At 41.4% G+C, this 27982-nt stretch overlaps 2 protein-coding genes across 5 annotated transcripts; one reads left to right on the forward strand and one right to left on the reverse strand.

Annotated features, from left to right (window-relative positions):
- Nucleotides 1-6: 6 nt before the first annotated feature.
- Nucleotides 7-27972, reverse strand: dnajc17 (DnaJ (Hsp40) homolog, subfamily C, member 17). The gene is made up of 11 exons (XM_026298584.1): nt 27797-27972; nt 23266-23335; nt 21656-21714; nt 21464-21551; nt 21098-21174; nt 20297-20417; nt 19491-19525; nt 17535-17612; nt 15801-15881; nt 15105-15224; nt 7-275 (listed from the first exon to the last, which is right to left on the reverse strand). The coding sequence occupies exons 1-11, from the start codon at nt 27875-27877 to the stop codon at nt 150-152; spliced, it is 936 nt and encodes a 311-aa protein (XP_026154369.1). The 5' UTR covers nt 27878-27972; the 3' UTR covers nt 7-149.
- Nucleotides 7477-11089, forward strand: LOC113125247 (cdc42 effector protein 3). Of its 4 annotated transcripts, XM_026298612.2 has the most exons (4): nt 7477-7566; nt 7785-7915; nt 8007-8162; nt 9614-11089. In XM_026298612.2, the coding sequence occupies exon 4, from the start codon at nt 9734-9736 to the stop codon at nt 10352-10354; it is 621 nt and encodes a 206-aa protein (XP_026154397.1). In that variant the 5' UTR covers nt 7477-7566; nt 7785-7915; nt 8007-8162; nt 9614-9733; the 3' UTR covers nt 10355-11089. The 4 variants fall into 4 exon arrangements, with proteins under 4 accessions (XP_026154397.1, XP_026154390.1, XP_033180899.1 ...); XM_026298605.2 differs by having other exon boundaries at nt 7478-7915; nt 8007-8356; XM_033325008.1 differs by having other exon boundaries at nt 7478-7915.
- Nucleotides 27973-27982: the final 10 nt, after the last annotated feature.

A 27982-nucleotide genomic window follows, 5' to 3' on the forward strand; every position in this document is an offset into this window, starting at 1 on the left:
CACCAATTTTGTTATTAAAAAGATTTATTTTGCTGCACAGTGTACATATAAAATAATAACAAAACTCCTAACAGGCTTTATGAAACTAAAGCTCAAAACAGATATTCACTTGATAGTTGAAGGCTGGTACCAAGCTGGTTCCTGCCACGCTACGACCCGGCAGCCTCTTCCTCATCCTCTCTCTGCATTTGTTCTATGAGTCTCTGTCGCTCAGCAGCCTGTCTCATCCTCATCATCACCACACTCTCATAGTCGCGTTCATTTGTCAAGGAGCCCTACGACAGAGAGAGAGAGAGAGAAAGAGAGAGAGAGAGAGAGAGACATAAGATGGTAACAGAGAGCGTTGTAGTAAGATATAGATAAAATGAGGCCATGATGTGAGAATATCACACATATTAAGCACATTTTAACACAAGCATGATAGCCTTCATCCTATATTAGTGCTAAAACTGAGACCAATGAAGTGGCAAAGGTTCTTCAACACACTTCAACTTATTTTGATGATCAATGTTTTGTTCTATTTCCACTTTGAGTTTTGGTTTGTTCATTGATCATTGTATGAACCAAGCAATGGAGAAAACATTCTACAGATTAACTGATAAGGAAAACATGATGAGCTGCACCTCTTGTCATCACATCAGTCCTTACTGAAACGGTACTCCAGCTTACTACCAATTTACAACTGCACGTTATTACTGCACTTACAGTGAAGGGACTGTGCAGCAGCAGGCCGAGATTTTAGTCCCTTGCATGGGTCACGCTCCAACCTTTCTTCATCCTACATTTCCCACAGTGCAACCCCTAGCACTTGTTCATTAGTAGCTGTGTGGTTGGTAACTGTTAATGCCTATCAGACTACCCACCTTTAGTTTATAATGTAGACAGGATTCGCATTATAAAATTGTAGTCTCCAAGCCGAAGACAGTATAACCCTGATGACATCATCAGGGGTTATTTACTTTTCAGATTTGTTTAAACTCCTAAAGCCGCAGAAAAAGTTTTATAACCAACTTCAGAAATGGTACTGAATTCACCATAAATAATCTGATTTTAATATATAAATTCAGTGAAGTGACCCAAAATAAATACTCAAGGAAAATGTCAAATGAGCCATTACATAAACATAAAAAGTTAAACATGGCCGTATTTTATATCCTGACAACAGCATGGAGCGAATGACATCACTGTTGCTGTCCACTGTCCGTTTGCTTTCACAACCGGGCTCGTGGGCGCAGAGAGGAGGAGATGCGGACTCGGAAAGATGCTCTCATCTCAGTTACCATCAGCATGATGGCAGGGGGAACATGCATGAGACAGCAGCCCAGAGAGCAACTTTGACAGGGTAATTCCGCTGCCTGATGTCATTAAAACCCAAAATGAGGGTTGGGATTAGGCCTGGCAGTCGTCTGTGTGGCACTATGTGTTTGCAATGTCTTTGAAGGGCTTGGGCTTGAACAACAATGGCCAGAGATTATCTTTCTGTGGGGGGAATCGGAGAGGGCAGCCACAAGGTAATGGCTAATCAAGCAGGGTGGAACACAAGCCAGACCTCTTCCACGCACACACACACACAGAGGCCATGATCGGTGTGGTCAGAAATGCCACATACAAGCCAACACACACATCCAGGGAAAAGAAGCAAGGAGACTTTTTTTTTTTTAAACTTCTGAGTAGGGCAATATTTATATGTGCATATTTATACACATTTTATACACTATTTTGAATGGGCAGGCCAGCCAAGTATCCATAGGATAAACCACTGTTTTACAGGATAATATCCAGGAAGTCTGCATGCCAAAGAAGTGTCTCTTTAACAAGACAGTAAGCTACAAGAGAGAGTGAGTGAGTGAGTGTCTGCACGATAAACTGTGAGAGTGATTTGATGAAGAAAGGTTGATGCACTCTTAGAGTTGAGGCATCTGGAAAACATCAGAGGGACTCCAACATCCATATATTGAGAGGAAGAAGGTAAACGTGGACTAAGAGGAGAGGAGAGGCTTGGTGGGGGGAAGTTACCCTCTATTGCCCCCACCTCCAGCCCACCCCTGGATTGAGGACAACTGCTATTATCATTCCAGTTAAGTGAGTTCAAGGCCTTGTCTGACACGTAACTATGAAATATCACGCAAACACCATTCGATAGATAAACAATGCTTGCATCTTCAAATTAAACAAGAAGGTACACAAGCAAGGTGGTGAGAATGCTCCCTCGTCTGCAGCAAACATAACTCCACTCTACCCTGGCCTCTACTGGTCACTACAGTGATATGCACCTGAACAGTCAGAACTGGTCTGTCCTGTTCTCTATCTGACATATTCGTGAGTGATACCAAATGGTGTAGGGGAATTCAGAGAATTAACAGGTGGTTTATGAGCAATATAACACATTGCCAGGGGTGTTAATTTACAACGTACATGTTTAGCCAGTGCATCACTCTGTAACTAAACACTTGGTGTGTACCTATGTATGCACGTGTGTGATTGTTGCAGTAACACTGGGGCCCAGAGTGAGTAGGAAACCACAGAACACAAACAACGGGTCCCTGTGCAAAGCCAAGAGACGAGAACACAAGGCCACCGCGGAGGAAGGATGGTAGTAAAACACAGATATGCACGCATACACACAAACAAGCTGAGGATTAGCTATGTGACATCAGCGCATGGCTAGGCCTCCAAACAGCACACCCCAGTCTGACCACAGGCCAGTAATGACATCATGAATACCACCAGTGCTGAGTCAGGCAACATAACACACACTCACACACTCACACACTCACACACTCACACACTCACACACTCACACACTCACACACTCACACACTCACACACTCACACACTCACACACTCACACACTCACACACTCACACACTCACAGCAGGAGGTGTCTCTCAGCACAGGTGGCCTCTGTGCTCCCCTGGCACAATTTGTCAGATCAGCTGCACATTACACCATTTCTTTGTGTGTGTTTCTGTCAGTATGTAAGCATGTCAGCATGAGTAAGTGTATGTGTGTGCAAAAGAGGCGCAAGTGTGTGTGGACTGGGGTGAGACTGCCGATCCCTACAAAATTAGACAAACGATATTAACCCAGCAAATTATCACAAATCAAACCCAGGACCTCATCCCAGGACAGCGTTGCAGGTAATTCACACACAGAACAGGGTCAAAGCAGCTGGGGCCAATTATTCTGAAAAACATTCCCCCAGTTAGTCTTAATAATGATGCTCTGCCTAATAAGTCATTCCAAAATCTGCCATAGGTGTTCAGCTGAGTTGAAACATGGTGGCTCTGATCACCACCACCAAGACAAAACCTCCTTCTGACATTTCTCTTTAGATAATTGAAAGCCCACTATTCTACAGGATCATACTTTGGTAATTATTTCTTTTTGTATTGTTATTGAAGGGTATTGTTATTCAAATCCTTGAAATTGAATTTTATTTTATAGCTGCTTCTTATTTTTTCAACCTGTCAAACAGCATCAGTGTAAATGTCAAAGATGGGAAGACATATGGCAGACAACATATGGTCAAGTAGCAACCTAATAAACAATGAAGTTGCCTCCTTGCTTAGTCTCCCATTTTCCCAAACGTAAATAAGGCTTTAAGCCAGTTTCAACTGAAATAGTTGCCATTCCATGCTTACAGTCTCTTAACCTTGCAGTGTGAGAGGTTACTACTCTGAATTTGATAACTGATTACACATTAGCACAATTACCTATCAGATATCTCTCACTAGATGGTCACTGAGCCAAGACTCAATAGATTGCCAAGAGAAGAATGGCCTCTGCTTAACAAACCCACTCTGTTGTCCAGGCTAACATTTCGGCCTCTAATGCACTCAGATGAAGTTAATCAAGGCACTATTTATCTGGAGTGTGTGCGGTGGAGTAAAGTGTGTTTCTGTGTGTGTTGCTGAGCTATAGATGTGATTTATGAGAGGCGAATACTTATCTAGAGATCATTTCTGTGTGATTATGTGTGTGTGAGTGTGGGTGCCCAAGCACTCTTGCTAACTCAAACAAACAGTCAGCAGGCAGAGGTACTGCACATGCAACACTGGAGCCAAGGTAAAATTCCTCTGCAGACAGAACTCGAGCTTTGTAAATGCTAAAGGATTAATCATCATTCATTATAAGGCACAGCAAACATAAAACCCCAAAGTCTGGTGTATTATATTGTTTGTGTTAGCGAAGAACAAGCACTACATAGAGATTAAGCCCCAAATCTACTTCCTGTATTTAACCCTTTACATGCACACATCCTGCAAACATCTGGTTTCTGAATAGAACACCAGCACAAGAGCTCTTTTTATTTGACAGCAAATGCAAGATTAGTGAATGCACCTACAGACTACTGACTGTAACAACAATTACACAGTTCAGTTATTTTATGCGCATGCTGCACAATCTGCAGGCATCCTTCAACGTACACTGGGAAAGGTATTTACTGTATGTAAAATACAGATACTGAAAAAAATCTACATGAAAAAGTTGAGCTGCAATGGAAGAGGGGCAGTGCATATTTCTCTACTTTCACAAATTAGTCAGATATAAATTATACTAAGACAAAAATCATGAGTTAAACCACATCAACAAAATAAAACCTGAAAGAACAACGGGTACAGATAATAGTAGTTGCGTGTGGACTGCAGGTATTGGACAGAATTAAAGCTTGTTGGACGAAAACGGAGAGTCTTTGGAAATTGTTAATGTAAAAGAAATAAACAGTGAGAAGAGAAATGGCAGCAAAGACCTGAACTTCTGGTGCCCTGGCCTTTCTCTTAATGATGGATGAGCTGAGGGATAGAATCAGGAGACGTGGGGGCTTTGCCTTTTTAATATCCAAAAGTACATCATCGTAAAAGCAAATTATGCTTTCCATGTCCTAGCCTTCTGGGAAAAGTCCTGTGATTGCAAAAAAATTCCCATTAAAACAAGTGGGACTGGTAAGAATGAGATGTCAAAAAGAGCTCAGTTATTATGAAGGGTTAAAAAAAAAAAAAAAAAAAAAATCAGAATAACTGTTCCCTTCCTGCATATACGACACGTTCTCATGTCAACATCGTTCTTTATCTCCAGCATCTGTGTAGCGTAGAACAAACAGCTGGTGGTATGTGTCCTGATGAGTTTACTTCAACTCTCCACTCTCCCCAGGTAGTGTAAACACATCAGTCATGATTTAATAATTGATTAATTGACTTAAGAAATGATTCAGTGAAATGAGACACAGCTACACATTCCCAGCCTTTACTCACTGCCTGCATTCACTGGAAAAAGTTATGAGTTATATACATGTATATATGTATATTTAGCTTTATAAACTTGCAAATACCAAATCAAGAGCAAGAGCAAGATTCAAACAGATGGCTTTGTGATATTTTACAAGCCTTGCCCACCAAAATTCCTCTGAAAACTCATATTTTATCTGGTAGTTAAATAGAAGCTGTGATATCCGGGTTTAATTAAGTAAGAGAGCAAAGTCCTCGGCTCATTTGTAAATGGTTAACAACAGGAGGGTCCCAGAAGACAAAAAGCAAGCCCTATCTGTTATCTCTTATCCAGCCTATTCACTTCCTTTCTGTGCTGGACCTGACGTGACCTTATAATTTTTGATTAGAGGTTACTGTAAGCTTTGTCATGCGTTGATGACTCTGTACTTGACGTTCAATAACACCTGGACTTTGACTGATATCAGATTTGGTGTCATGTGGCAGTCACATGTCTGCACTTCCTCTCAGCAGTCAGGCCGCCAAGATTCTGTTGGAGTGGCTTCAAAAAGCTCATTGTTGAGTCATAATTGTGGAGACAAACAGTAACGACAATGGGATGATGACAAATGCAGAACTGATGAAAGGACGTTACCAAGAGCAGCTACTTGAAATTGTTTTTGGAACAGACAGAGTTGCAGCCTGCCCCATTACAACAGAGGAACTGTCTAGTCATGTGCTGACTGTACTCTGGGTATTTGATAGATTTACTACAAGAAAACTTTCTATTTATTTTATCAAAGAAGAGCATGTCTTATGTCCATCGTGGACAAAAACGTTTTGATATAAAATAATTGGATAGTGTTGGCAGTCTATGGGGCCTGATGAGGAATATCCACCAAAGCCTCAGTTTGGGCTCATAGTGCCAATCAAAGCAATATCTGGAAATACTTTTTATCCTTCAACAACAAAAACATGCAGCATCCCAGATTTCAGGCCCAGCATAGCTGCATCAAACCACACTGCCCGCTGTGGTCAGACCTTAGAAAAGAGGCTTACACAGAAATCCAACCAGGGCTAGACGCATCCGCCTGGAGGCTACATAGCAGGACACCACCACTAAGAGAGCAGGCCCAGTCTTGGTCAGACAGCAGGTCTTGTGGGGTCATTCCAAAATACCACAGATAGCACTTGCTCCTCTCCCTGATTGTCTTTTAGCATGAAATTTTGTGTTTTGTGGTTGTAGGTGGAATAGGGATTGGGTTTCAAGAGACGTTCAAAAATGTTCTGTTTCACTCTTGAGTAAATGTTATGATAATTTCAATTGCGTGAGTAATTCTGTCTGGTCTTGCTGGCTGGAGCTGGAGTGCAGAACGGGAGAACACGAGAGGATCCGGCGGCACGCCTATTGTTTATTGGACAGATTTGAAAGGACTGGAGAAGCAGAGGAAGATATGATTTGTCCATTTCCTTTACACCCTCAATGTTTAGGTTTAGTGAAGAAAGAGAAGCATTAAGACAGTGGATAAAGAAATCTACAGCCAGGTCCTCCATTCTCATGAAACACAAGACTTGGGGGAGAATATCAGAGTATGTTGGTGTCTTGGCAATTTTAAAATAGCCTCTTTAAAACACAGGAACACTGGTTGTAGAAGAATTAAACAGAATCTTTCCAAAAACACCTATTAATCAAAGCAAGAAACAATAACTGTCTGTTAGAGTGCAACAAAATGCTTTGAGCATGCCATTTTTAACACAAACAAATTCCACAGAGCAGAAAAAATAGCTCTTCTGCCACAGTGTTCATTACTGTATTACTATAGCATGCCAAAGGCAATGACAACAAGCTGGGGGCGTGAGAACTGGAAATGTAACAAGTTATTTCTATGCTGCAATCCGGTATGCCTGTTTATACATGTCTGTGTGGGACCATGTGCTTTGATTATATAGAGAAGCTACTGGCCTCCAATCAGGCAGAATGGCCTGTGGAGTGGTGTGGACTCAGAGGCTTTAGAGAAGCCAACAGCAGGCAGGAAATCAGGAAATCAGCAAAGCAGAGGGACAATGACATGAAGATTAGAGATCTAACCCCGTCCTCTGAGTGACTGACCTGTTTCACTCATTGACTACAACTTCCTTTTTTTTGTTTTATACAAGCACACAACTTTGACACACACACACACACTTTCAGGCACAAACACAACTTGTCAAACACTCACTAACCTATTAAAACTCAAATTCTTACCCTTCTCCCAACTCAAACACACCATTCAACACTTAAATTCAGTTGTGTGCTGTAGTTTCTCCCACACCTCCAGATCACAGGAATTAAATGAGCAGGCACCAGCATTTCCCACAGGTAATGGGTGCAGCCAATCCACCAGTAAGACTTACACACTTATGACTAAAGAACAACTTACACCACAACAAGGGTGTCATGTGACAGCTGGCAACTGTTCTAGAGAATGATGACTGAAGATATAACGTAGGCAAGCTTGAGAAATAAAGCTGAAGAAAAGCCTCCACCTGGATGCCTTAACAGTCTTGTACCATGACCTCACCTTGATTATCTATTAGATTTTCACAATCAACACACCTGGAAGGTTCTGCAGTGCAAGTGGGAGATCACACTGTCAAGGATCAGAAAAAAAAAAGGATCAAAAGCGCAAGGACTAAGAACATCTATCTAGGCAGCCATATGGACAAAGGTAAGAACCTGTTGCTTGGCAGTTACAATGGAGTGTGTTAAATGCTACAATTGGATGTGGAAAGTTGATGTGTCTGTGTCTCCATTTCAAGGCTGTACAACGAGGTCTTCTCTGTAACAGTTAAACAAGTCTCATCATGTATAGGAAGAGCTTGTCAGAGGGTGCTGGTAGATGCAGCCTAGTTTTCTGACAGTGATTTGTGTGCATGTGTGGCATTCAAATATCCTGTATCTGCTCATCAAGGCAGGTAAGAAGCTAATCAATCTATATATAATCGATTTTATTCTTACTATATTTATCCCACTAGGTAAAGAACTGCATGAAAAGAAAAATCCAGAAATCAAAAACATAACTCATTTTCATCAAACTGTGTCCTCATCTGTCTCTAAGATGGATCGTTTATGACTGTACTGAGGAAGATCGTTCTGTTTCTTGGCCAACGTGAGATTCTTTAATTTTTACTTGGTCAAGTGTTTCCTGAACGTGATACTCGTGGCTGAAATTCTAAGACTCCTCCTTGGCCAAACTGACATGTTTGGAAAGGAATGCTGTTGTGTCCACGCTCTCCAAACTCCCGCTGCTACTAAAGTGCCGATAAAACTTTTACAGGCTAACAAAACCTGTTTGCTGTAGTGGCTTACAAATTTACAGAGTGAGTGTTTCAAGTCACGAACACAGATCTAATGTGGGCAAAGCTGTTTGGAGAGACTGTAAAATCACAAGGCACTGAGCTGATTATCTAATCGACCTGCCAGCATTGATTAACTAACTTCTGCTTTACTCAGTGAAATGATTACAAGTCACAGAATGCAAAGTTCAGATTTCATTTCAAGTGCTATTGAATTTAGCCAAAATGTTTCCTTTAAGGTTTTGTTGGTGGATGTGAAATTTTCATAATATAAACTCCCCCAACTAAATTACAAAAAGGATGATTTACTTTTGAAATAAAATGGAAGTGTAATGTTATTCATGGACTAAGAATATTTCCTTTTATTAACTTCCACATCCAGAGTCGCTCCATAACTCTCACGCCACAGAAAAATAAACTGACTGCATCCCAAGTGTTTGTACTTCTCAGAAAATTATAAACATGTGTCCATAAGTGATTTTAACATCATGATTTCTGACAGAAGTTACGGTAAAACCTCGCATTCTTCTTCCAAAACAAAATATGAAGAGATGCGATGCACTTGCGTACAGAATAACAATTGCAGTTTGGGAATCCTCTTTTTTTTTTTTTGTTGTTGTTGCTGTTGTTACTGGAAGTCTTTAGTAGGCTAATAGACTTCCTCTGGAGGATATTCAACAGACCACACCTGCACTTATCGGAAAAACAGGGATTTGAAAAGTAAATATTTAGAAATGAAAGCTTCAAAGCATTGCTGGAACATCCCACTGCTGCCAAATAACGCTGAATTTCATTTATCCAGCATTGAGTGGAGCAGGTGCAACCTCTAAACAATAGCTGCCGATTCCCATCAAGCATACTGATACAGTCCAATACTTACATCTGGTCCTGAATTACATGACAAGCACAGACCTGTTCCATATTCAAGCCTGATGAGGGGAAAATGAAGATTATAAGAAAGTGATATATAATGTAGTGTTATATAAATTACTTTCACAGGAAACTCAGTATCAGACTATCATTTGTCAAATTATAACACACTCCTTTCTTGTTTTTTTTTTTTGCACTAGGCTTTTAAACTTCACCACTTCATAAAGATTCACTATCAAACAAAGGAGGAAATACAAAAAGAAACAGACTGTCAAGGATATAACAACAGATAAAAATATTTCTCAACCAGCTCTCCCAAGATGCCACTTAGAACAGCACTGCACAGAAAGCTATCCTCTGGTCACTGGACCGGCAGGAGCTCCAAGCACAGAGAGGTGCTGTCAGTCAACACGATAAGCCTACCATTGGCTTTCCGCCACATCTCACATATTAGCAGCAATGCCCATTCAGACAGCTTTGGAGACCTGTCCTTCTTAAAGATGGACCAAAACCTGCTTTTACAAAGCTCTCAGAGCGAACAGAACCTCTTCTTGGCCTGCTCTCCACCGCCAAAGCCCCCTCGTCTGAACCTGGATAAGACACAGGGTTCAGTGAGCCCAGACTGGTCTGTCAGCCACCAGCAAAACACTTCCCAGAAGAGAAAGAAATGCAGCTCTATGCCACTGCTGGACAGCGAGGAAGGAGACGAAGAGACAGAGAAGCAGGACGGTTATCAAAGAGGGACAATTGTTGCTTCCAATCAAAATCTCAGTCATCAACGGGGCAGTGTGACTTCAGACCAGGATACAGACTCCACAAAGATCTGCAACACAACTGCCAGGCAGCAGACAGAAGAGGATAGTGGTTTTTCATTTAACTTGGACCTGGGCCCATCAATCCTGGATGATGTTCTCCAGGTGATGGACAAACTCCACAAGTAGACATATAGCTAACAAACATTTCAGGAAAGTTTTACTAAATGAACAGAACACAGGGAAAAGATCCAGCTCAAACTGCACACAGGGACACACTTCCTAGTGTACTACGCAGTGGAAAATGAGCACAGAAAGAACTGACTGCACCTACATATTAATGGGAACTACTACATTGGAAAGACTGATTAAGCCTTTTTTCAGCATGTTAAATTCAGATCCAGATAATCAAAGCAAGCCTCTAAGATGAACACTTTACTCTGTACTCTTTTTTGCCATCCACAAAAAAAAGACAGGGCTAATGTTAGATTAAGTCCTTGCAGATAAATTGTGTAAATTTTGCTTTGATGTCAAACTCGTAGCTGGACATTTTGTACCTTCTTTTACTTTCACCCTTTATTCTCATAACCTCCCAAACCACACAGCACTTAAGATGGCTGTTAAGACTTAAGAGTGTTGTGTTTAAGAAAAGAAAAGCTGCAGCTGGAATTTGAGGTCCTTGAGCTGTGATGTCTTGGCTCTTAATGTGCTTGCCAATCTATTGTGTTCAGAGGCCAATTTTTCCTCCGCACGCACACTAGAGGCCCCACTCTAAGGTAGACCAAGGTACCCCCCATCTGTCATACTAAGCAATTCAGTGAAAACAAACACTTAGTTCTGCTTCCAATAAAAGCCAACCAGCGGTGGCAGGTTGGGCCACAGCCCAAGCCAGGCCACAGGTCCAAGACCTCAGAAGAAGGAAAAAAAAAAAGAGCTGCAAATCAGAGTCTGATGCTCTCGGGAGTGGCACACAAGCCGGAGAGTGGCAAGGGGTAACATGATACTTCCACATATGTGGGGGGGTCTCAAGGGGATGGGAAGAGAGACATCCATTACTGCAGCATAGGGTCTGATGAGGATTTAAGTACTACCTTCTGACCAAACAGACCACCAAGATGGAAAAAATAAATGCCTGTGTCTCACGTACACTGCCATGCAACTAAGAAGCCATACAAATGTGTGTACATGTAACCATGCCAACTGGTCATTGTGCAGACAAGGTCCCTTTTCCTCAGGTCTGGTGTCAGAGCAGTCAGTGGGGGTTTGCCAGGAAAGGCAGAAGGGCAAACTCAGAACTATTCAAATTCCTACGTGCCCCACGGGTCACAGTGCAAAACATACAAACCAGAAGTTCACTGTTTAAAACAATAGATTTAGAATTCTACCTATGTCCAAGCAGAAAAAGCAATGTGGGGAACTCTGCACTGCATCTGTTTTGGCATTGCCTATTTTTAACTGAATATTATTGCCCCTGTTTCTTGTATATGTTAAGACAATAACATATTGTGAAACATTTTTTTTTTGTTTTGTACTTTTGGAAGTAAAAAAATATCTTTCAAATTCCAAGATTGTTGGTTTTGTGGATAGACATGTTGGTGTCAACAAGCTCATATGAAATAATTTACACACCCAGATGGACAGTTATTTGGCTTTTTAACTATCAGAAGTCACTGTAGAGGCAATGAGATATGTCACAACGGTGTTCTTATTTAATTATAGCCTTGGACAAGCAGCACAATATCTTATAAAAGGTGGAGAGACTTACAAGCCTAAATTAGACAGGTATGCCAAGCAGGATTTCACAAATGTAATACTGTAATAGACAAAGAGTGTATTACAGTTAACTGGACTTTGAAGCAACCATTGAGTTAGGCAGGCCCAGCTTTGAGGCACACCTTTATCACAAAGAAGTGGCATTTAACCATGATAACCAGGGTGTGTCTGCAATTTCTGACTTTTCTTTTTTCAAATACAGGCTGCTATAAGGGCCCCTGATGAACATTTACTGAGTGCTTGTTCTGGGAAAAACTCTTTGTTGTGTTGCTGGTATCTACACAACAGCCTTAGTGTAAAGAACCGCATAACTTATGGTCAACAAGTGTTCAGACACATGACTGATATGAGAAAAAAGAGCCTCTAATTAAAGACAAATTATCTTGTCTGCGCTGCACAAACTGGCCGAGCTACGAAGTATTAAAAACACATCTGGTACCACTTCTCTCCCTCCAAAATTTTAAACGTGCTGTCATACAAAATACCAAGAAAGCCTGTTATTTCATTAAATAGTAGCTATTATAAGTTATTCATTTTGTCAGGTACTAACTAAAACAGTTCTAAACATTGTTTTGGCAAATAAGAGATCTGCTTGTCAAGTACAACTGCATCTATCAGTACAACCTGATGCTTACTGGAACCTGCTGAATGATTTCATGAGGGTTCACACACAAAAGGTTATGTTGTGAAACTGATATTGTTGAAGATGTTTGCATCATTATGGGCATATTATCAAACTACAGACAGTTGGAGTCAAGAAGTCCTTGTGTACATAGACAATATCTTACCAAATATACAGTCAAAGCCAGTCTCGCATTACAATATCCACTCAGAACTGACACACAACTTAATTATATGTTCTAGCCAATAATACGGATAAAATGTCCTCCTTAGGGGTTTGATCATTGCAAAATACAGAAGCCTGTTGGTCCTCCTCCTAGACGTCAGTCCAGGGTTAACTATGCCAGCAGCATAGCCCCATACAGTATAGTGCACCTCTTCCAGACTCTGAGGGTATTTTAGGTGAGAGTGCATTTTTCAGTCACTTGAAAACCGACAGGCTGAAAAAACAATCCTAGAATAGCTGATCTAGTGCATCTGGTTTGTGTCGTGACAAGCCTGCAATCATTCTCCGGCTCTAGATGGAAGGAGCAGGCAAAGAAAGCTAAATTTAAACCCTTTACGAGAGATTCACTTTAAATAAAATGGTATGCCACACTAGACAATAAACCATAAATCAAGACACCAGAGATTGATGATGGCATCATGTCTCTAGAGACACAAAAATGATGTGTTGCGGGGAGAAAGCACATGGTTAGGTAGTGACTCCATATCCAAGACAGTCTGGGAGGTGAGATATGAATTATTAGTAAGACTGTGGAATCTGAAGTCAGCTACACATGCGAAATCCTATTTTTATGCAATTAGTTACAGCTCAGAAAATACTGCACTTACATGCACAGTATCTGACACTTAAACTGTATCGGTTATCTCACGTCACAATTAATATATAATATATGACAGAGATTGGTGTAGAATGGCTAAAAATGGCTGCACTTACGAGCATCACTAAGCACGTCTTTCGAAAAATCATATCATAGTATAATTATTAGTAATGTTCAAGGCCACTGGACCCTGTGTTCCCTGCTTCATTAGGCCCCTCACATTGGTCCCAGATTCATTTATTTAGCCCAGCAGAGCTAAAACTAAAGCTGATGCTGAAGTCATTTCTTTGCGTCTCTGAGCTCTCTTGCTCGCTCAGCACTGTTTGGATTGATGAGGTTAAACAAGCAAATTTTCACTTAAGCTGCTCCGATGTGATTACAGCTGGCTGAGATGCAGGGGTAGATAACAGAGAATCTGACTTTTAGATTTCAGATAGAGTCAGGAGGACCTCCAAGGCCCTGGTTTTCTTTACCTCTGTCTCCATCTGTCTTTCTCAAATACCTCCAGATTCACTGAACCTAGGCCAGATGTGGACCAAGATTACCAATATCTACAGTACACTGCTTCACCTATTATGTCATGTGGGGGTCTTTAGTGAGAGGTATTCTCGCTGAGGGATAATGTGAAAATTACCCCACTGTAGTAATGTTTTCACTCTCGGGTGCAGGACAAAGAAAAGATGAAGCAATCAACGTTGGACATCTGTAAGGCAAACCAGGTTACCATAATAACATTTAAAGAGATTAGTGCGACAAGTCCCAGTGTGCAGACTGAGTCTCATTATGTTAGTCGTGACAAGGGTTCTGAGACACGGCACTGGGCTTAGGGGTGAAACCCAGTTCAGCAGCAGCAGCACTGGAGACACAGATCAGCAGGGAATTTAACAATCTGCAGCCCCTCTCATGTAAATAAAGATCCCAACATAGCAGAGGTGAAATGGACATGGCCGACACAAAACATACCTTCAATCTAATACCATACCTTCTAACTAATCTGATGACAAAGAAACACTATATATTCTGGATATAGTGGAAATGAGAATATACTTAAACAGTAATGGAGCATGTGTGCTGGCAGCAAAAGATAAAATATTAGGCATGCAAAATCAGTAAAAAAAAAAAAGTTATGATACAGCCTACTGTGATTTCCAAATCACATTAGGCAACACATCAGAGGGAACATGTTGATGTTTGTGTTAATTAGGCATTCTAGTTTGTGCAGCAAATATTGGGAAATGTGCTTTGTGCAGACCAATACATTTATTATCAATAGCAACACAGTCGTGCAGGCTCTCTTGGCACCAGTGTGGGAATTTAGTCAGGCTCACGTGCCAGGCTGCTATTACAACACACTGCCTCTCTTGGGCTGCTATGTGCAGAGTAGCATTCCTGGGGTGTCCCAGGTCAGGCCCATAAATGAGCCGCCAATCAGGGGATTTGGGCCAGAGCCTCACCACCGTAAACCAAATAAACTAAAGTCCATTTAACCAAACACATTGTTCTAGGCCAGATGAAGAGTGTGCAAGCACTCGGGCAATATCTGCACCACTGATATGAAAATAAAACCTCTGATGGTTTACATACCTCTCTTTGGGGGACAGCGTTTATGCAATGCTATTTGTGTTGGAAGCATTGTACATGGGAAGGTTTTATAACTGAGTTGACAGACTTCATGAGAAGGGGGGAATTCACAACAACGCATTTTTGGGTTATACAAGCACCTGTGAAGACATGAACTGGCCAGGTTGAGATGCTGGAGCAGGAATGTCAGGCTGTCCTTCAAGCCATGAAATCTTCAAGGGGTTTCCACTCAGGCCGCTTTCATTCTTAACCGCCAGCTCCTAAACACACAAATGGAACTATAAGTGGTTTCTCTTTTTATATTAAGAAAGCCTGACATCTGTCAGAGTTGGCTTCTATTCATTTTACACCTGGACATTTATGCAGGGACAGTTGGTATAACACAAACTCCCAAATCCAAGCTAGATTCAGGAGATCACAAGCACTGTGCCCAGGTCCCAGTAGACTGGCAGACATGTTTCACAGGAGAGAAACCACACTGTGGTGAGGAAACCACAACAGAAATGTACTCCATCAGGACACAGGGCCTGAGGATCCAGAGAGAGGGAAACAATGAGGCAGCCAGAAGTTCTTCTGCCCAATGGTTTTCATCAACACAGAGATCTCTACATGACAAAATGACTAAAACACCAGTTTAGGTAGCAGAGACTGTCCTGAGGCTGCTGAGTCTATGACAGGTGTCATTCTTTGTAATAATCAAACTCAGCAAGTGACCTGAGACTCAGGCAAGTGAGTGGTAAACAAATGTGGTTCCGTGCAAATGTCTGCTTTGGAGAAGATTTTCATTACTGAACAAATAAAATGAGGACACAGACTTGGAAGAGTTATGTACTTACAGCTGCTCTCACAGTTGCAAATTCAACCACAGCACTTCCTCTCTTCTTACTCGATACAATCACATTCAAAACATCCCCATACTAGAGGTAAGGAATGGGAGAATAAAAGAAAAGTTAAATGAAATGGAGGAAGAGGACAGATGCATAATATTCAAATCAGTATTTCCTTTCACAGCACAACCCATAACCATGAAAACACAAAGCATATGCAGACTCAAAAGTTCAAAACACTGGTAAATATAACAGACTTCTGTAGTAAGGATTCAATATGTGTGTGATTCTTAAACCTAATCTGTAATGATATGGCTCATATGTTGAGGCCTGAGTAACACTGCAAAGAATATTAACTTACATATAACTTACAGTCCATCATGTATAAAAGTGAGATATCTGTGACTTCTCCAAAGAGGCAAGAGGTAAAACTGGCTATCGTCATTTCAGCTAATCCTTGTACAATGACATTTGATAAATTATATTTGCCATGCTTAATGTGGATGTGTCCTTCATGCAGCTGCCTGAAAAAATAAGAACAGGGAGGAAGGGTTGGCCAAAAAGAAAAGTTTTAATGGGGAAGGCTAAAACTGAATTTCTGTCAAATGCAGTTTTTAAGAGCATTTTAATCTTTTTAAAAAACCTCAGCATTTGTATCAGTTATATATCACCTGTATCATTAACCTTTTCCTGCCCTTCTCAGGGCCTTGGGAGCAAAGAGCAAGAGTGACGCAGCCTTTGAGTATCTCATTCTGTGAAAATGTAGTTTTCTGGGAACAGGAAGGTCTAGGAATGCTTATGCTTACTAAAGACACTGGAGCAAGCCAATAGTGACAAAGGAGACCCTCAAAAGGCCTCTGTTTCATAAAATATAAATATCTTAAGATGTTTTTTTTCTTCCTTAAATGAAGATGTATTATTTTAGGTGGCCAAAGTACACAAGTCCACACACGTATGCATGCACAAGTATACACATACCATACTTGCTTTCCCACACAGCGGTCGTTATTTCTACTTGACCAGACCATTAACTGTCACTCATTGGTTCTTGCCATCCCAAACATTTTTTTTTTTAAGAGAAACAATATTTTTTCGACAGTCTTCACTCTGACACAACCCTCCTGCCTGGGATCATATTTGACTGAGTGCGTGCGAAGGGACAAACTCAAACGCCTTTTTAGGCATGGCTTGACGTCAGTGATACTTGCCCTATCCTCATTTCAGGCCAACCTATGCTCCACCAAAAACCCTTGTGACAGATCATAGTATAAGGTGGTAGTAGTTGCATGAGAAGAGCACATTTCCTAATGCCTCCCTTGGCACTGCTTAATCTCTTGGTAAGAGGGGCACAAACAATGCCGTGCATGGCTTTAAAAGGGCACTGCAAAATTGCCCTCAGCACTTTGACTGCAACAAAACTTAATGGGCCTTGTTTAAGGGGAAGAATAAAACAATCTACAGCACTAATGTCGTGCAGACCTCAAATAAGATGGACTCTGCAGGCAGGTTTATTACTGTGGAGCTCTGCATTGGGACAGTGAGGGTAGAGAAAAAATATGTAATTTTATAGTGCTGTAGCAGTATGTGTGAGTGTGTGTGTGTGTGTGTGTGTGTGTGTACACATATTTATACACACTGTCATCATACCCTGTATGAAATAAGAGTCCTAAGGCAAGAATGTTCTTTATAAAATCATTATGTTCTGTAGCACCGGAAAACTACTTCTACCTATTCTATTTCTACCTTTTGCAGAAGTCTCAGTAGAATGTCTTGAGAATAGCCTCCATTCATCTCATCATCTTTTTTGCACTTCCACTTCATCTGGGAAAAGAAAGAACAGCAAAAGGATGGACCAGTATTAGCCTTGAGGACTTAAAGAAGTGCATGATAATGTCGAATGATTAGAATGCAGCTGATTAAACGCAGCTGACGAGGAGACAAAGCACGCCAGGTAGGCCTGGCTCCAATGACACACAGATTAATCATAATCATCAGGACAGATTGGAGCTATGGGAGAAAGCCGTTAAGCTCTTGGAACATCACCCTGGCACCACCTGTGAGACTTGCAGTCAATTTCCATTCATTCCGAGGGTCCCGAACAGCTAGGCAAGGTAAAAGCCCGGGACTAGATGATGCATAGTGACTCACCTGTGTAACTGAACACCAGACACAATGATGACTAAGTAATCCAAAGTAGGTCACTACCCAAGGTGCTCTGTTGTGGGCAAAAAGAGAGGCAGTCCTCTCCTGCAATGTGTTGTGTCTAATTTTGAACTGCGGCTAAGCTAGTTGTTTGAGTAACAGTGTTTCTCTGCCATTTTGCCTGTTTTTCTTCCCTTTTTCTTTTCTGTTTTTTGGATTGTAAAACTATTTTCTGCATAGCATCAGCTTCCACTAAAGGCAACTACATAATTTATCTTTTCTTTTTTTTAATTCTTTTTTTAAACACCACAGGAGTCCTGCGTCCAAATGCCACTGTCAGTTCCCGTAGTCCTAAAAAAAAAACAGTGATATTGGGAAACTTATCAAATATCAAATACAAAGCAGAACAAAGTCTAGCCAATATCACACTAACTGCTTGAAATAGCATTATAAATGGCAAGCACTAGAAGCACAATCACAAGTGTTGACTCAGTTTCAGCATTCTGCTCTCTGTCAGAAATATTATAATAATATTATACCAACAATTATGGCAAAAAATGTATAGTTTCCTTCCAAAAGCAGGCTCTTCTACCCACTGATGACTTTCTTAGCCATTAATCCTTGCATAAGATTTTACAGTATTTGCATGATGTAATGGTTTCCACCCACAACACCGACACACTGCTGTTCTCTTGCTGCTAGTTTATAAAAATATACAGAGAAAAGATTTTAGTTGAAACAACTCAAATGGCTATCTGCCTTCGCTATTCACCTACCTAATGAAAATAATATCATCATTGGCCTAAAGCTTGTGTATCTTCTTATTTCCACATTTAGTCAACACTCTTCTACATTTTGTAACCTAGAAATGAAGTTAAACAAGAATCACAAGATCATGTTGAATAAAAGAAAGAAAAAAAAATCGCACTGTTGGATGTGCAGAAATTTTCCTTGAACAATATTAAAAACTTGACACTTTATACCATTTTAAAGAGTAAGTGCAGTAAAGACTCAACAGCCTGTGAGACCTACGCAGTAATATTCCCATGTCCATGAAAATAACCCGCAATGCTGTCAGTCTTATGGCTGCTGTTTGTTTTTCTAAGTGAACACACAAACATCAGGGAATATGCTGGTGCACTAGATGGATATCAAATTTTAAAACCAGATTTAATGTCTAAACACATTAGCTAACATCCCTAGTGTCCGTTAATATGCGCAGGCTTGGCCGTTTCCAGGAGGAAATACAATAAGTCCTCTCTTGGAATAGTTACAGGTCTCCTGACGACATCGGGCCTCTGGAGGAACAGGCGTTACAATAGCCTGTTAACTCGGTGGTGAGACTTCCTATGTGGTCTCCAAATAATTAATTACACATGTCTAAGGTTCTATCAAAATCCCTGCTGAGGTTCTGCCTGCATTTTCATTCAGATGGTGCAGTTTCATCAAGAGCAAGCTGGGACAATCCCAACCTCTTCAATTGTCCTGGGTTATTCACCATTAACAGCAACTCGACCTCAACCTCTCTTTCCTATCTCTCAAAGTCAAAAGCCCTACCTTCAGTTTGGGGGTGACATTGCTCCTGGAACAGCCTGAAAAAAACAAAAACATACATGGGTTTGAGTTGAGATAGTGAATTGAAAAGACAAAGAAACAACTGTTTTGGCAGTCGAGGGACCCATGCAAATGTACAACATTTTTAAATTCACTTTTAAATTCACATGGTGAGCATATGGCTCTTGCTACAGTCTGCTGATCCACTGAGTGCCTCTCGAGATGGAATAGGCAGTATAATCCAGGAGAGGGCTACAATGGCCTGACTGCCCTCAAATGAAACAGACTTTAAAGATGTGCTGAGTACACACGAGTGATTGTCCAGACGCAAAAAGGGACAATACTTCAGACCTTGGTTTAATACTCACACTTCCAGAGCTTTCTTTTTTCAGACATTTTTTTCACATGTCCAGGATGGAGACACTAAGGTTTTATTTAAAAAATATTATGAAGAGGTTCAAAGTTCAAAGTGTGTGTATGGAACTTCGCATTCCTGTGTTACTCTGCCAAGTTGTCTTGTTAAGAAACTAAAGCTCTTCAAAGTGTTTTAAAGTAAAACATAAATTCAAATTTACATTCAGCTATTGTCATTGTTTTATTTTTGGGAATATTATTCGGTGAACCACAGGGTGCTGGATGGCCACTGTGGTCGAGCTGACAGTATGAGGACTGTGAAATGAGGGTTCGTTGAAGTTTCTCAATTCTAAAATGATTTGCTGGATCAAACTGGATTTATCCAAGCAGAGCAGGTCTATGTTAAACTAGTCTGGCACTGAATGGACAAGGCTAACTCTTGGAAGCAGACATACTTCTCTGATTGTGGTCTCCTATTTGCTGCTGCTGTGCTTCGCTTTCTCTCTGGATCTGCTCTCTGATAAGTCTCTGCTCCTCCTCAAGCTGCCTGGATCCCTCCTCCCTTAAACGGGCAATCTGGTGGAAACAGACAGACACAGTACAGTAATGTACAAAGACAAACTACTTATGAGTGACAGTAAAGTACGCATCTTGACTCTTCATTAAGACCTGATGTAATTAATCATGTATATATGGCTCTCTCATACTAAGACATCCTTCCTGCTATTTCTGGAAAGTCTACAGACCACCTTCTTTCATCAGTTAAGGCAACATCAACTTGACATGAGGCAGAAAATGAAATAGTGCCACCTACTGGTTACCTCCTCTCCAAGGCACATAGCCATGCATTTACATGCATTAAGCACATTTAGTGCATGCCTTATGACTCACCTTGGAAGCACGCACACTATTTTTATTTATCATTGGCTCTCTGAACAAAGTGCATCAAGTCATGCAATATCACATAATGGGCTTACTGATAATTATGATATGGCATTGAAAAAACCCTCTCTTGGATAGATCCTTTGTTCTTGACCCAAGCCTGTGAAATATTTCAACTCAATCAGAAGTGAGTATTTGATGCAGAACAGAATAAAAGCACCTGGGCGTGCTTCAGAGTTTCCTGGATGCGAAGAAACTACTTTGCTCCCAGTGCACGGCTGAGGTCTATATAGTACAGTGAAATTTTAAATTTTCACTCCAGGCAATGTGTGGCACAATATCATCTCTTATATGGCTTCTCTGAATTCTCTTACCTCTTCTTCAAGTGTTCTAGTGATCTGCACCTCCTCCTGGCTCTGAGCTTCTGCTAGTCGCTCTCTGGCCTCCAAGTCTGTCACAGCGACACACATGATTCATTTACCCATAATGAATTTGTTTTCCCCAAAGAAACAGACAAAACCATGCAAAATAAATGTTTCTTTCTAACAGCTGCTCTTATTTTATTTCATACTGGTCAATCCATGATGCTGTCTGCATTACTTATTGTGTTAATTCTGTATATTTTGGACAAACGAGCTGATTTAAATGTAACCTTTTCCAATAACAAAGCAAAACCAACTAACGATAAAATCAGCAAACCAAGAGCCTTGGGATGCTATAAGATTAGGAAAAGTACTCACCAAGCTTAATTTTCTTTCTCTTGTCATCTAGTTTCCTGTTTCTTTCTTCTGCTTGTTTCTTGGCAGCACAAACCTTATCATAGGCAGCCTGAAAGAAGTGTTCGACATCAGCATGAACTGTGTGTGTGTGTGTGTGTGTGTGTGTGTGTGTGTGTACTTTTTTGATAAGATAAGAAGCATCTGTGGTCTTACCCTAGCAGCAGCATCAGTTAGCACCTCAAGAGCCTGGGACAACTGGTGGAAGAGTTCCACTAGGAAAAATTAGAAAACAGAAGTGATAAGATTGAAAACTAGCGATAAAAAAACAAACACATTTGATTTTATGTTTTGCAAAGGAGAACATTTCAGCAGGCTTACACATGTACTATGAGCTGTAAAAAAAAATTTTAAATGGGTGAAAATTTACATAAAGACCAAAGAAAAAGATGATATTTATGTTGATGTGAAGGCAGTGAAATTCTACAGTATTGGGTGCTTAGACTGATACTTTCAACTGAAGCTGAAACACACTTCTGAGATAAACTTGGACATTTTATTCTTTAAAAGGTGCCACAGGTCTCACAAAATCAGATTCCTCAAATGAGAAAGCCATGCATTCCCACACAAACCCTTGGCTTCCCTACCTATCTCCCATTAGCACACTGCTGCAATTACCACTACAAGACTCTACTTTCCCAGTTATCATCCAACACACACATACACATGGAGATCACAATCCCACTCCCATTCATACAACTGTCACACTGCTGCACTATACTAGCCAGACAATCATTTACTTATGAGAGGCCTAGTGGACTGATTCTGTTACTCCCTGTGAGGACTTGCAGTGTGCACTAATAGAAGGCTCTGGAGTCCGTGCTGCCAGCAGAGGCGGTCAGATTACCTACACGCAAATAATGGGCTAGAATGAAACCCAAGTGGGAGAGACCCACCATGCCCACTAGGCAGCCTAGAGTGTCATAACATGGGTGGTTGAGGAAAATGAGGAATAGTAGGATAGGGGATGTCGTCAGCCAGTGAGGAATCATGACCCCCAAGTCACCTCGTACATGCATACAATCTTCCCCTGAGGGGCACCAAGTCCCAAGACTTACTCCGCTCTCGTGCAATAGAGACAAAGTCTGTCCATGTGCGGGTTCAAGTGTTGAGGCCCTCCAAACCGCTTCTTTTCCATTTCTGGGAAACCGACCCCCTGCTTTTGTGTTATCCCTCTCAACCCCCCCACCCCGACCAATTTCCACAATTTTTTTTTTTCCCCTGACTTAATCTGGAACTGTCTGAATCATCCAGCAACCACATAAACCTCACTTAAAAACATGCCTCATGGCCAGACTTTTGTCCAAGGTGCTTTTTTTTCCCCCTCCCAACAAAAAGCTACTTTGAGATTTGTTGGTCTAATTGTTGACATGCTGGTTGGCAACAGGCCGCGGAAGGACTCCTAAAGCCAAGGAGAGATATAGTGTGGAAAGTGGTGGTGATGATGGTGCTGGTGGTGTTTGGCTAGTCCTTTCCGGGTAGAAAGCCAGCAGGGGAGAGGAGCGTTGGTTAAGCCTCTACAGAGGTGCTGTGGCTAGGCTGTCTGGCAGGGTTTAACTTGCTGAGAGTGCTGCCCCAGAGCATTCATTTTTAAGTCTGGAGCTTGATGGCTGCTTGGTGAGATGATTAACCCTAATTCTTCAGAAAACACTGCCAAGATTGCAAAAACAAATAATACATCTACTGTGTGACTGACAGAGGTCTGTGGCGTAGAACGGAGACGCAGAGAAGTTGAGGAGAAAGCAACATGGACACTGCTCACTCACCTGCTTTGGGATTGTCTGGATTCTTGTCTGGATGACATGTCAAGGCTTTCTGTCGATAAGCTTTCTTGATCTAGGAGAGAAACAGAAGTACTGAAGTTATGCAGAGTAGTAAATGTTGATTAGGACACAAAAAGAATAAATCATCCACTTAAGCTTAGGCTCTGGTCATGTGAAAGTTAAATTCTTACTCTCAGTACCAATTATCTTTATCCTGTCGTCCTTGGCCCACAAAACCAAAGTCTGAATAAAAAATTATGGTCCCATTGAAATAATGGCACAAATCGTAACAGTCTGTCATGAAAGCGCTCGGGGTGAAATGTGGTCTGCATTTTGAATCAGTGGTTGTATTATCTGGATCAAATCAACACCTGAGCTGATCCTCTGCTTCGTGTCCTTTTGACACGTTGTTCACAAAATCTAACCACAGAGCACATACTGCACAGTTACCCGCACAGGAATTCCAAACAATTCTCAGGCCCACTGCCATTTTTTTTTTTTTAGCTAAATGTGGCCTGGGTTGCAGTCTAGCATTAGTACATCTTTATTCAAACAAAAAAAAAAAGTTACAATAACATACACAAACAGAGTGCCATTGTCCATAACAAATCTGAGAATCTGCCATTAATATCTTAGGCTGGCAGCCAAAAGTTTTGGGGGGTTCATGGAACAAAAGTGGAAAAACTAAACAATACTTTGGAGTATTGTAATATCATATGAGGTTTTAGTTATAGCTGATTTTTTAACTCTGGGTCACTGCTTGGAATGTTAACTATTCACTGGTCCTTTTAGGGACCAGTTAATGACAAGGTGGTTTTCATTAGATCTCTGCTCCTCTGGAGAAGGAAGGGAAGCAGGAAAATTTTACACAGAGATCAGAGGAGGCTGATGAGTACAGAAGCTTTTCTACACACAGCATACACGCTCATATATGTGCATTGCATGTTAAGGATTTGGCACACACATCTCCCCCATACACGCAAGCTCAGACAGAAACACATACAGACACAGTCTCACCGGCCTTAATCAGGCAGACTAGCATTTTGCATACCCCCACCCCAAGCATATTAATCTTCTGCCAGTATGCTACAGGCCACAGAAAGTGGGAGCTCCTTTCTTCATGTCTGGGAAATGTCTGCACTGCACCACTTGTCCTCTGGCACATGCAGCATTTCCCTGACTGTTGTTTTGTGCAATTTTATCTCTCGAAAGCACTCCAAAAAACATAGAGCTGATTTTACTGGGGGAAAACAAAAGTCAACCCTAAGGGAACTCAGCAGAAGGTGTAATCCATCAGAGTCCGAGCTATTTTAACAGAAACGCCAATGAGAGACTTTGACAGCCAACTTAGGCACATTAAGGCCGGATGCCCACTGTCCACAATACAAGAGCTAAGCCTCCATGCCATTACACAAAAGCAACAAGCCTCCATTAAACCGCCTGCAGGGTCCTTTCTACTATCTGTTGGTCGACATGAGATTTCTTCTCATTGTAGTCCCAACAGTGAACTTGGTTCATTGAAAGGACTTAGAGAGACTGGACATAATTATGGCATGTCCACTCTTGCTGCTTGGCACACAGAGAGTTTCTACAGACTCAGACTGCAAAAAAAATAAATTAAGATTTAGGTTAAGCAACACAATTCACAGCTGTGAAGTACGCATGGGTTAAAATAACAGAGGTGCTTTGCTGTGTCCTCAGTTCACACTCTCTTTACTTCTCATCATATTCATCACCTGCAGCCAGATGACAAGATAAACATGTCATCTGCTTTAAACATAGCAGATGCTTGACAGTGTCAGGACAGACATCTGACGTCTGGTGAGCTCTCTGACAAGTTTGACCTGTCACCGCTGTGATGCTGTTCTGCTGGAGAGCAGCCATGTTGCACACCATCGACATTGCCTCGCTGGGTTCACTTAACACACGTGTTTCTCTACAGTTCACTTAATTATCTTACCTCCCTTTCTCTCCATCTCCTACACTTTTCATTTTCTTCCCTCTCTCTCGAGCATCCTTCAGCATATCTTCTCTCTACTGTGCCTCCAGTGCTGTTTTGTTAAATAATACATGATTACTCCCTTCAATGCTGTAGCACACAAACCTTAATTGATGCTGGAAGCCCCTGAAGCCCCTTGCAAGCCAAAGCTGGCCAACTTCTGAAGAGATTAGCCCATGTGTGGATAAGAGTGAGTAGCATCTTCCCACAGGTCTAATCCAGTTAATTACAGTACCTGCAGCAATTTATTATCTGTGTGCAGTTCACAGTGACCTTTTAGGATTGGCTCTTGAATCAGTTATGAGACCAGGTGAGGACAAAAAAAACAGAAGAACTACTTGGCTAAGACAAACTCTCAATGAGCAAAAATACTAGTATTTAAATTTTCTGTATCCTTCATCTCTCGTTCTAGAGTCCCAATTTCCTTTCTTAATACATGAGACAATCTTGTATGCCACACTTCACTTTGTGGAAGGAGGATCCAAGAAATCAAGGAAAATCTCTGATCTTGCAGTAGCAGGCCAACAGTAGTAGTCTAATGGCTAGTGCCTGGTGAAAGCCAGACTCTGGGCTGCACTGATCCCTGCATGCCACAGTCTTTGATGCATGCCCACATCTTCTCCCAATTACACCAGTATATTTGGTGCCAATTATGGTACTGATCCCAGTTCAGCTGCAGCTCAGGGCCCCTGGCCTGTGTGGCTGATTAGCTGCCTGATCTGCCATGGGCCCATCCTCCTTAATTACAATGCTCTGCTATTTACAGGACATTATCAGCAGGAGGAAAACAATAACAGCCACAACAGGGAGAAGGCAAAAATGAGCAAAGATGGTGCAAAGAGGACGTGACTGTAGAGAACAAAAGAGAGCTAAATATCAGGACTCACCTACTGCAAAACTCTAGTTTAATTATCTCAAGCACATAGAAGTGAATTAAAACCATCAAAACTGGCTCTTAATATTTTATTTACTTTAGCAGACACTCGGAGCTATGAATACGCTACGTAATTCATGTGGGGTCTTCATAGGTAAAACACTTAGGCAGTAATGAACCAAGCCACGCTGATATGGATCAGCACAACTCTTTAAATAGTGGCTAACCTAAATCCTGGTCCCCCATGATCATTAAATCACAGGCTGTGATATGTTAGATTCCCCAGCAGTTATCAGCCAGCCAAGCTCAGAGGAGGGTTAACTGAACTGATAGTATAAAGAGAGGCTAAGTACAACCAGGGGGAGATGCAGACCGCAAATCCCCTACGTCAAGACAATGTTTTACAAGCTGTGGCTAAGACCACATAAACAGGCTCTGGATGAGCTTCTTCCTCTTTCTTTTTGATACAAACATGCCTGATAGCAGTGAAGCAGCGAGCCAAACAACTGGGATAAGTAGTCCATTTGATGACATCTGTCTTCACACACATGATTGATTTTTTTTTTTTAGCTCTCCCAGACTCAGTGCTCTACACACAGACTCTTACTATCTCTCTCGACCATCAACAGACCTCACAGAAACTGCCTTCTGCATTTTGGAGTCTCAATTTTGCTCAGACCACAACCACTAACTTCCCCCAGGATAATCCTCTGGAGAGGACAAAACTTTGAAATCCAATTAAGAAATTAACTTCTTCCTTCCTTTTGGCGGTGATTTAAATTTCCCTCCAGGCCTGTGGATTCTAGATGCTGGAAACTGTGAGGCGAGGCGGTGGAAGGGAAAAAGCTGGATTCAGGACATCACGATGAACCACTCTGAGCTGGGAAATGAAATGCAGAAGAGAGCACGGGGACCTTTTCCCAGAGATAAGACCCATGCAGGAAAACAGGTCATTCAAGAATTATGACTGTGGTATGAAGAGACGTGCAAACACATGTAAACTTGTTTCCTCAGCATCTTCTGCCCACAAATGATTCATTTGTCAGGCCTCATCAGATAAAATCACATCACCACTCTTCTTATAAGTGATCAGTTATGTTGGCTTAGACTATACACTGACTTGGAAGATTAAGAAATGTATTTATTTCACACCCCTCCTATATGGACTTCATTATCTTATCATATTCATGATTCTTGAAAGCAGTTCAGGTCATTCTTGAGTTACACGCTTCAGTACCAGTCTGTTAATCTATGTAATAGCGCCGCCCAGTGGCATTTTCGGTGTAGCACCAGTTTGTGATTTAGCAGTCTGGTCTGTCTCATGTCACTGGGGGTCTGCCTGGAGCGAAAATTTTAATCGTCGCTTTATTTAACTGGAGTTTCTCTTAACTGAAAGAAGATTTCCTGTCGTGCAAACACACGATGAAAACACACTCTGCTTCACAGTAGCAGGCTACATGCAGTCACCAATGACCTCCCATCCTAACTGTATCTCTATAATACAAACACAGCAGCTTTCTAACATTTAACATTTAACATTATCCGTCTGTCCAAACAACATCTCCAGCCTGTAATGTGTTTACTGTCACTAACAGCCAGTAACCGCTTCAGTTTGTATGGGGCTAACTAGCTTAACAGCTAGCGTTAGCTAATTTACACACCTCTTTCGTTGTAGCGGTGTTTTCAATACCGAGCAAACCGTACAGATCCATCTGTAGGAGGTCCTTGACCTTTCCGGACATTTTTGTTGTCAACGAAAAAGGCTAACACAAAAAACGACTAATGTAAACGCAATGCTCGGCTAATTCAACCTTTTGTTGTTGTTGTTCCAGGTCAAACGAACACGA

The sequence above is a fragment of the Mastacembelus armatus genome, chromosome 22 (genome assembly GCF_900324485.2).
Source record: "Mastacembelus armatus chromosome 22, fMasArm1.2, whole genome shotgun sequence".
In the NCBI taxonomy this organism is placed as follows: Eukaryota; Metazoa; Chordata; class Actinopteri; order Synbranchiformes; family Mastacembelidae; genus Mastacembelus; species Mastacembelus armatus.